The sequence below is a fragment of the Pseudophryne corroboree genome, chromosome 5 (genome assembly GCF_028390025.1).
Source record: "Pseudophryne corroboree isolate aPseCor3 chromosome 5, aPseCor3.hap2, whole genome shotgun sequence".
NCBI classification, from domain to species: domain Eukaryota; kingdom Metazoa; phylum Chordata; class Amphibia; order Anura; family Myobatrachidae; genus Pseudophryne; species Pseudophryne corroboree.
In genome coordinates this window covers 150,162,077-150,172,032 of record NC_086448.1, presented here as the reverse complement: position 1 = coordinate 150,172,032, position 9,956 = coordinate 150,162,077, and the positions used below count along the sequence as shown (strand labels likewise).

At 45.2% G+C, this 9,956-nt stretch overlaps 1 protein-coding gene across 5 annotated transcripts in view; it reads right to left on the bottom strand.

Moving 5' to 3' along the window:
* Positions 1-9,956, bottom strand: part of MYD88 (MYD88 innate immune signal transduction adaptor) — a 31,956-nt gene that overhangs the window by 6,608 nt on the left and 15,392 nt on the right. For all 5 annotated transcript variants that reach the window (XM_063921816.1, XM_063921814.1, XM_063921815.1 and 2 more), the window contains 3 exons: positions 2,321-2,407; positions 1,223-1,403; positions 119-210 (listed from right to left, as the gene is read on the bottom strand). In XM_063921816.1, coding sequence (XP_063777886.1) covers positions 119-210; positions 1,223-1,403; positions 2,321-2,407 — 360 coding nt within the window. The remainder of the gene's footprint in view (positions 1-118; positions 211-1,222; positions 1,404-2,320; positions 2,408-9,956) is intronic.

Here is a 9,956-nt window from a genome sequence, read left to right as displayed (position 1 = left end):
AATACATCTGCCCCGACATTGGTTAAACAGATGTAATTTTATACACACAGGAAATTACATTTCCCATTACTGCCACCTAGTGGTGATGCAGTAATGTAAGAGATCCTTGTGAATGTACCTGGTCCAAGGCTAAGAGCAAATTTTGTCTGAAAGTCACATTCATTACTGTCCAGGTAATCATCAGAAATAATCACCACCATCTTCCTGCACCTGTAAAACAGACCGTAATCTATTTAAGAACAAACTCTCAGGGTTTTAACATTACAATATAACATACAGTACATCTCCATGCAGATTTTGACAACGGAACAACTAGATGTGTATTTGAGAAATGATCATGCAGGCTGTCACATATGTGGTGTGGTCCCCAGTGACTCGGGCCGCCATACCCCAGAGCGACAAGCCACACTTATCCATCATCATTGCGGGTGGTCCCCATTTCTGCAGCGATCAATTGGCCACGCTGTCCTATATTGTGCGGGGAGCTTTGTTTATTACCAACTCATACGGAGTCCACATATACAAAGATCATTCTACAAAGACTGGCCGCATAAGGACTGAGGGGCAGATTTATTAAGCCTGGTGAAGTGATAAAGTGGAAGGTGATAACGCAGCCGCCAATCAGCTCCTAACTTCCATGTTACAAACTGGGTTTGAAAAATGACAGTTAGGAGCTGATTGGCTGGTGCGTTATCACCTTCCACTTTATCACTTCACCAGGCTTAATAAATTTGCCCCTGAGAGTTTCTGCCATTTGGACATAATCCACCTGCTAATATACCTTATATTCATGTCCTACTTATATTGTAGGCGACTTACAGTGCAGGTTGTTTTTTTAAGACATCATTAGTGAATTATATATGTTGGAGTAATTTCACAATATTGGTGTTATTTTAACTGTGTATTTTACACCAGTTACCTTTTACATATTTAAAGTGCATCTGTAAACCCTAAATTGTTTTTATATTTATAATTGGACTGTGCCCATGTATTATTAAGCGCCAATTGGGAATATTTGCTTGTAGGCTGTCACATATAATAGAAATGTAAACGCCACTTTATAGTATGCCTGTAGTTATGGACCCAGCAACCTCAGCCGGCTGGTAGCCCCATTTCACCTGACCTTTCCCATCCTGCTCTGCTGACTGCAGTACAGAAATGGTCCTGGCATGCACCACAGGTCAAACACATCATGCCATTGGGGAATATATGTGAAAAGTACCTTTTTTCTATAAGTTCGCTGGTTATAGACCACAGACATGTACCAGGAAGGACGTCCCTGTCAAACACACACAGCTTCAGGTTATGCTCAGACTGCTCAAATCGGAGGATCATCTCCTGCACAAACTTAATATCCTGGGCACAGTAGCAGATGAACGCATCAAACTGCTCGGGTGCTTGTCCTACAGGTAGATATAGGACATACATATTGTTAAAATGAAAACAAAAATTATTTCTTGCAACAGTCACAATATATAGGAAGAAAACAAAAAAGTATACATTTAGTTGAAGAGTCACAATATTATAAACAAGCTGGTCACCGGTTATTCTCATATGGAAGTGCAGGCGCTTAAGATTATAAATCTACCCATCAGCCAACTACAGTTAAGGCAGTAAATTGCCAAATACAAATATACATTGTAGTGCAGTCAGCCAACGCGCCAGGAACAAGTGGTATCACTCTAAAATCATTCCTTCATAAGGTCACTAATTAGACGTGAGTGGACTGGCTGCATTCTCATGTATAATAAAGATACACAGCAATATACAGTATCTTAATATATTGCTGTGTACACATTGGCAGATATATCGTCCGTTCTCTTGAACGGCCGATATATCACGGGTCCGTCGGCCTGTGTGTACGGCCGATACGTCTGTGAAATCCGTCGTTCACAGACGTATCGCGTCGGCCCCGCAGCACAGCCGACGGACACGCCAGCACACTGCTCCTGTCTTCTCTCGCTCACTGCACGATGTGCTGCTGCAGTGCTATACAGCCATACTGGAGAGAAATGTTACAGGTAGGGGAGATCGCGGAGCATGCAGTGTTGCGCAGTACACCCTCAGTACCTGGGCCTGTCTCCACTACTGCCCTGTCCCCCAAGCTGCCTAGTCCTTTTCTTACATAGTGGAGTCAGCATTGACGAATTGTGAAATTATGCACCTTTTTAACTAACAAATTTCTATTTTGGTGTACTACATATCAATTTGTCCTCTTGTTTTGAACACCACATGTATAGCTGTGAGGTGTGTGAGCTAATACAGCACTCTAGCAAGCATGGTTCTAAAGAGGTTGACAAAATAAAACACAGACACATACCAGCGCTGCTGTCCACAGTGGCATCTTGCAATGGGGGTGGTTGGCTACGCGTCCCCCATTTAGTTAAATATTTCTTACAGTCCGATTCTAAAACATGAAGACAAAAAAGGACATAATTCTAGTTATATAGTGTAGAATAAGTCATTAACAAAGAATGTTTATTTGAAAATTAGCAGTATGAGACCACAATGCAATGCACAGTAGCATCCTGCTTCCCGTGTTCTATTAATAGGGATAGTCATCACTTTGCCCCCATCACAACATGCATTACACAGACAATAGTTATTTAGCGCAGAACCGGGAAATCTGAGCATGCACAAAAGATTCAACTAAATGGCCGTAATCCACTGTCAGGAACAAGCATGCTATAGTTGCAATCACAATACCGGCAGCGAATGGAAAAACCATTTCCAGCAAATTAGGGACACCGATGGCCATCCATAATGCTTCAGACGTTCCTTAAGCTAGCTATTGGAGTGGGCTGATGATACGGTGACACTAATTGCATCCAATCAGGAATCTAACTTCAAAACTTCACTACGTTCCAGGGACAGAATTACTATATGACGGATTTTCAAAGCTGTTGATTATCTGGGCTCTGACAAATGTTTTTATAAGAGTAATTGTTATTTAAGTCTTCAATGCACTTTGTTATTGGAGAGTGAAAAAGTACCAGCCAATCAGCTCCTGTCATTTTTCAAACATAACCTGTGACATGGCAGTTAGGAGCTGATTGGCTGGCACTTTTTCCATTTTATCACTTTCCATGCGATGATACATCTAGCCCACGCATCTTAATCATTATTGTACTGACATGATCTCATAGGGATTTGCCGTACTGTAATCCGTATCTGCTCTCTGCTTTTGATGACCATTGATGCGTTTACCATGTTTCTATTACACTACTGCCACTGTTGCAATATCCTTGTATGTTAATTCTTGTACCAAACATATCAATAAAAATAGAAAAAAAAAATAGTAGGAAAAAAAAAGTCCAACAAGCCAGATTTCTACTTTTGTCTGAGTAAACAAAATAATTAGATAAAATGAAATAAATAAAATAGGGCTTCAAAAAGGTCAAGCTGGGAGAGTTTGGTTATGCCAAGAGATCCAATAAATGGTCGGTTTGAGTTCAGCAACTTTAAGGGGGTAATTCAGACCTGATCGCTAGGCTGCATTTTTTCACAGCCTGCGATCAGATCTGAACTGCGCATGCACCGCAATGCACAGGCGTGACGGAGCAGCAATGGGATGGTGCGAAATTTCCGAATGCGCGGGTGGAGATTTACAGGAAGAGGGCGTTTGTGGGTGGCAACTGACCGTTTTCAAGGAGTGTCCAGAAAAACGCAGGAGGGACCAGGTGTTTGGAGGGATGTATTGTGACGTCAGCTCCGGCCCCGATCATCGCAGCGGCTGAGTAAGTCCTGGGCTGATCAGAAATTGCACAAACTGATGTTTGTGCAGTTCTGCTACAAATGCGATCGCACCCCTGCACACACTCCATACCCTCCCTCTGTAGGCGGTGACTACCTGATCGCAGGGATGCAAAAAACGCAACCTAGCGATCAGGTCTGAATTACCCCCTTAAAAAGGAGAGGTAATGGTCATGGGAGACTCGAATCTTCCTGATGTAAACTGGGGAGGTGTCTGTTGCTAGTTCCACTGGAAGTAGAGACATTTTAAATTCCCTTCAGGGAGCATCCCTCCACCAATTGGTGATGGAGCCCACTCGTAAAGACGCAATATTAGACATAATACTTACAAATGGAGACAGAATATCGGACATAAAAGTGGGTGAAAATCTGGGATCCAGTGATCAAGCAGTATGGTTCAACATAGAGACAGAGACTGACTTATTCCATACAAAAGCAAAGGTGTTGGATTTTAGGAGGGCTGATTTTGTAGGGATGGAAAAATGCGTAAGCAATTCTTTAGCAGAGTGGAGGAACTTGAAAGCAGTGCAGGAGAGGTGGGAAACATTAAGTGCAATATTAAAGGCAACAGAACTCTATCAAAAAAGTGTTCAGAAAAACACAAGGAAAAGGAAGCCAGTGTGGTTTGCGAAAAAGAAGTAGCAAATATTGTGAAAGCAAAAAAGATGGCTTTTAGGAAATATAAGCAGACACAAAAAAATGAAGACAAAGATATTTTGTTAGACAGAAGGAGACTAATGGTGCCCATACACTTGTGCGATGCGGCGGGGCATCGCACTGACAGTTCAGGTGCGATGAAATCGCACCTGAACTGCCAAAGTGATTACCATACGATAGATCGCATGGTAATCATGTGATGGGCACTTCACCGCCTAGTGCGAGCGGCCTCCGTCCGCTCTCGGCGGGTGCCCATTGTGCATCGCAGTGCGATATATCGCATGCGTTTTTAAAAACACTTGCGATCGCACTGCGATTCGATAAATATTAAGTGCAGCACATACTATCTTGAGACGCAAGATTCGACCGGCATGCCTGCGCATCGCGTTGAAAGGTACCTAAAATGTGCATACAATCCTTCAATTTCTCTCACAGATGCGGTCGAAATCGAAGGTTAGCACCGATTATCTCACAAGTGTATGGGCACCATAAGAAGGTAATCAGATGTGCAAAGGCACAAGCTGAGGAGAAAATGACCCAGTCAGTGGGTAAAGGAGGCAAAACTTTTTTAGGTATATAAGCGAAAGGAGAAAAACAAAAGGCGGAATAATGAAACTAAACACAGAGGGGGTCATTCCGAGTTGATCGGTTGCTAGCTATTTTTTGCAGTGCTGCGAACAGATAGTCGCTGCCTATTGGGGAGTGTATTTTTGCTTTGCAAGTGTGCGATCGCATGTGCAGCCGAGCACTACAAAAAAGTTTTGTGCAGTTTCTGAGTGGATCTGAACTTACTCAGTCCTTGCGATCACTTCAGCCTGTCTGGTCCTGGAATTGACGTCAGACACCTGCCCTGCAAACACTTGGACACGCCTGCATTTTTCCAAACACTCCCAGAAAACGGTCAGTTGACACCCATGGATGCATTCTCCCTGTCAATCTCCTTGCGATCGGCTGTGCAAATGGATTCTTCATTAAATCCATCGCTTACAACACGCCGGTGCACTGCGGTGCATGCGCAGTAGTGACCTGATCGCTGCGAAAAACGGCGGCATGCGATCAGGTCGGAATGACCCCCAGAGACTGGGAGTCTTGTTGAAGGAGACAATGTAATAGCAGATCATCTTAATTATTTTAGCTCAGTATTCACTACTGAAAGAGAGGGGAAGGTGCCACAGTTAAGTTGCAGGGATATTCAGGAAAATTAAACAAGTACATTTATAGAGGAGAAGGTCCTAACAGAACTCTCAAAGCTGAAAGTGGACAAGTCTATGGGGCCAGATGGGATACATCCAAGGATACTAAAAGAATTTAGAGGTGCCGATAGCATCATGGACAGAATTATTCAACCAGTCATTGGCTACAGGAGTAATTCCAGAGGACTGGAAAATAGCAAACGTAGTCCCACTGCACAAAAGTGGAAGCAAGGAAGAGGCAAACAACTACAGACCAGTTAGTTCCACTTTATTTAAAAAAATTAAAATACTAGGGGAAGATCAAGTCAAACAAATCTTATTGACTTTTTTGACTGTGTGACTAAAGTGGGGGATAAAGGTGGAGCCGTGGATATAGCTTATCTAGACTTTAGTAAGGCTTTTGACACTGTTCCACATCGTAGACTGGGACTGGATACTAGGATTATTGAATGGATAAGATCTTGGTTGCAGTATAGAAAAAAAAAAAAAAAAAGTTGTGGTAAATGAAGTGCAGTCACAGGAGGCAAATGTTACCAGTGGAGTACCCCAGGGATCTGTCCTAGGACCAGTGCTTTTTAATATCTTTATTGGCGACATTGCAAAAGGCATTAAAGGGAACGTATGCCTCTTTGCAGACGATACAAAAGGAATGCAACACGGTAGACACACCAGGAGGGGTAAAACAAAATGATTGAGGATCTAGGTAGACTAGAGCAGTGGTTCTCAAACTCGGTCCTCAGGACCCCACACAGTGCATGTTTTGCAGGTAACCCAGCAAGTGCACAGGTGTATTCATTGTTCACTGACACATGTTAAAAAGGTCCACAGGTGGAGCAAATTATTTAACTTGTGATTCTGTGAGGAGACCTGCAAAAATAAGAATTTACTCACCAGTAATTCTATTTCTTGCAGTCCGTAGTGGATGCTGGGACTCCGTAAGGACCATGGGGAATAGCGGCTCCGCAGGAGACTGGGCACAACTATAAAGAAAGCTTTAGACTACTGGTGTGCACTGGCTCCTCCCACTATGACCCTCCTCCAGACTTCAGTTAGGATACTGTGCCCGGAAGAGCTGACACAATAAGGAAGGATTTTGAATCCCGGGTAAGACTCATACCAGCCACACCAATCACACCGTATAACTCGTGATACAATACCCAGTTAACAGTATGATAACTACTGAGCCTCTCAACAGATGGCTCAACAATAACCCTTTAGTTAAGCAATAACTATATACAAGTATTGCAGACAATCCGCACTTGGGATGGGCGCCCAGCATCCACTACGGACTACGAGAAATAGAATTACCGGTGAGTAAATTCTTATTTTCTCTGACGTCCTAAGTGGATCCTGGGACTCCGTAAGGACCATGGGGATTATACCAAAGCTCCCAAACGGGCGGGAGAGTGCGGATGACTCTGCAGCACCGAATGGGCAAACTCTAGGTCCTCCTCAGCCAGGGTGTCAAACTTGTAGAATTTAGCAAACGTGTTTGACCCCGACCAAGCAGAGACCCCTCGGGCAGCCGCCCAAGAAGAGCCCACCTTCCTCGTGGAATGGGCTTTCACCGATTTAGGATGCGGCAGTCCCGCCGCAGAATGTGCAAGCTGAATCGTACTACAGATCCAGCGAGCAATAGTCTGCTTTGAAGCAGGTGCACCCAACTTGTTGGGCGCATACAGGATAAAGAGCGAGTCAGTCTTTCTGACTCCAGCTGTCCTGGAAACATAGATTTTCAGGGCCCTGACTACGTCCAACAACTTGGAAGCCTCCAAGTCTTTTGTAGCCGCAGGTATCACGATAGGTTGGAACAAATGAAAAGCTGATACCACTTTAGGGAGAAACTGGGGACGAGTCCTCAATTCCGCCCTATCCATATGGAAAATCAGATAAGGGCTTTTACATGACAAAGCCGCCAATTCTGATACACGCCTGGCCGAAGCCAAGGCCAACAACATGACCACTTTCCACGTGAGATATTTCAAATCCACGGTTTTCAGTAGCTCAAACCAATGTGACTTTAGGAAATCCAACACCACGTTGAGATCCCAAGGTGCCACTGGAGGCACAAAAGGGGGCTGAATATGCAGCACTCCCTTAACAAAAGTCTGAACTTCAGGTAGTGAAGCCAGTTCTCTCAGAAGAAAATCGATAGCGCCGAAATCTGGACCTTAATGGAACCCAATTTAAGGCCCATAGTCACCCCTGACTGTAGGAAGTGCAGGAAACGGCCCAGCTGAAATTCCTCCGTTGGGGCCATCCTGGCCTCACACCACGCAACATATTTTCGCCATATGCGGTGATAATGGTTTGCGGTTACTTCTTTCCTAGCTTTAATCAGCGTAGGAATGACTTCCTCCGGAATGCACTTTTCCTTCAGGATCCGGTGTTCAACCGCCATGCCGTCAAACGCAGCCGCGGTAAGTCTTGGAACAGACAGGGCCCCTGCTGCAGCAGGTCTTGTCTGAGCGGTAGAGGCCATGGGTCCTCTGAGATCATTTCTTGAAGTTCCGGGTACCAAGCTCTTCTTGGCCAATCCGGAACAATGAGTATAGTTCTTACTCCTCTTCTCCGTATTATCCTCAGTACCTTTGGTATGAGAGGAAGAGGAGGGAACACATAAACCGACCGGTACACCCACGGTGTCACTAGAGCGTCCACAGCTATCGCCTGCGGGTCTCTTGACCTGGCGCAATACTTTTCTAGCTTTTTGTTTAGGCGGGACGCCATCATGTCCACCTGTGGCCTTTCCCAACGGTTTACAATCATTTGAAAGACTTCTGGAAGAAGTCCCCACTCTCCCGGGTGGAGGTCGTGCCTGCTGAGGAAGTCTGCTTCCCAGTTGTCCACTCCCGGAATGAACACTGCTGACAGTGCCAACACGTGATTTTCCGCCCATCGGAGAATCCTTGTGGCTTCTGCCATTGCCGTCCTGCTTCTCGTGCCGCCCTGTCGGTTTACATGGGCGACCGCCGTGATGTTGTCTGACTGGATCAGTACCGGCTGGTTTTGAAGCAGGGGTTTTGCCTGACTTAGGGCATTTTAAATGGCCCTTAGTTCCAGAATATTTATGTGCAGGGAAGTCTCCTGACTTGACCATAGTCCTTGGAAGTTTCTTCCCTGTTCTGACTGCCCCCCAGCCTCGAAGGCTGGCATCCGTGGTCACCAGGACCCAGTCCTGTATGCCGAATCTGCGGCCCTCTTGAAGATGAGCACTCTGCAGCCACCACAGCAGAGACACCCTTGTCCTTGGAGACAGGGTTATCAGCCGATGCATCTGAAGATGCGATCCGGACCACTTGTCCAACAGGTCCCACTGAAAGGTTCTTGCATGAAACCTGCCGAATGGAATCGCTTCGTAGGAAGCTACCATCTTTCCCAGGATCAGCATGCAGTGATGCACCGACACCTGTTTTGGTTTTAGGAGGCCTCTGACTAGAGATGACAGCTCCTTGGCCTTCTCCTCCGGGAGAAATACTTTTTTCTGTTCTCTGTCCAGAACCATCCCCAGGAACAGTAGACGTGTCGTAGGGACCAATTGTGACTTTGGAATGTTTAGAATCCAGCCGTGCTGTTGTAGCACCTCCCGAGATAGTGCTACCCCGACCAACAACTGCTCTCTGGACCTCGCCTTTATCAGGAGATCGTCCAAGTACGGGATAATTAAAACTCCCTTCTTTCGAAGGAGTATCATCATTTCGGCCATTACCTTGGTAAAGACCCTCGGAGCCGTGGATAGACCGAACGGCAACGTCTGGAATTGGTAATGACAATCCTGTACCACAAATCTGAGGTACTCCTGGTGAGGATGGTAAATGGGGACATGTAGGTAAGCATCCTTGATGTCCAGTGATACCATGTAATCCCCCTCGTCCAGGCTTGCAATAACCGCCTTGAGCGATTCCATCTTGAACTTCAATTTTTTTATATATGTGTTCAAGGATTTCAAATTTAAAATGGGTCTCACCGAACCGTCCGGTTTCGGTACCACAAACATTGTGGAATAGTAACCCCGTCCTTGTTGAAGTAGGGGCACCTTTACTATCACCTGTTGTGAATACAGCTTGTGAATTGCCTGTAACACTGCCTCCCTGCCTGAGGGAGTGGTTGGCAAGGCAGATTTGAGGAAACGGCGGGGGGGGGGGAGGAGACGTTTCGAATTCCAGCTTGTACCCCTGAGATACTATCTGAAAAATCCAGGGATCCACCCGTGAGCGAGCCCAGGGTGACAGTCACCAAAAATGAAAAATATAAATAAATAAATACTGGACACATAACACATAAATATACATGTATGTATCACTAATGAGGCATCTCTAACATCATGCAACAATGGAACCTGAGGGCTTATGG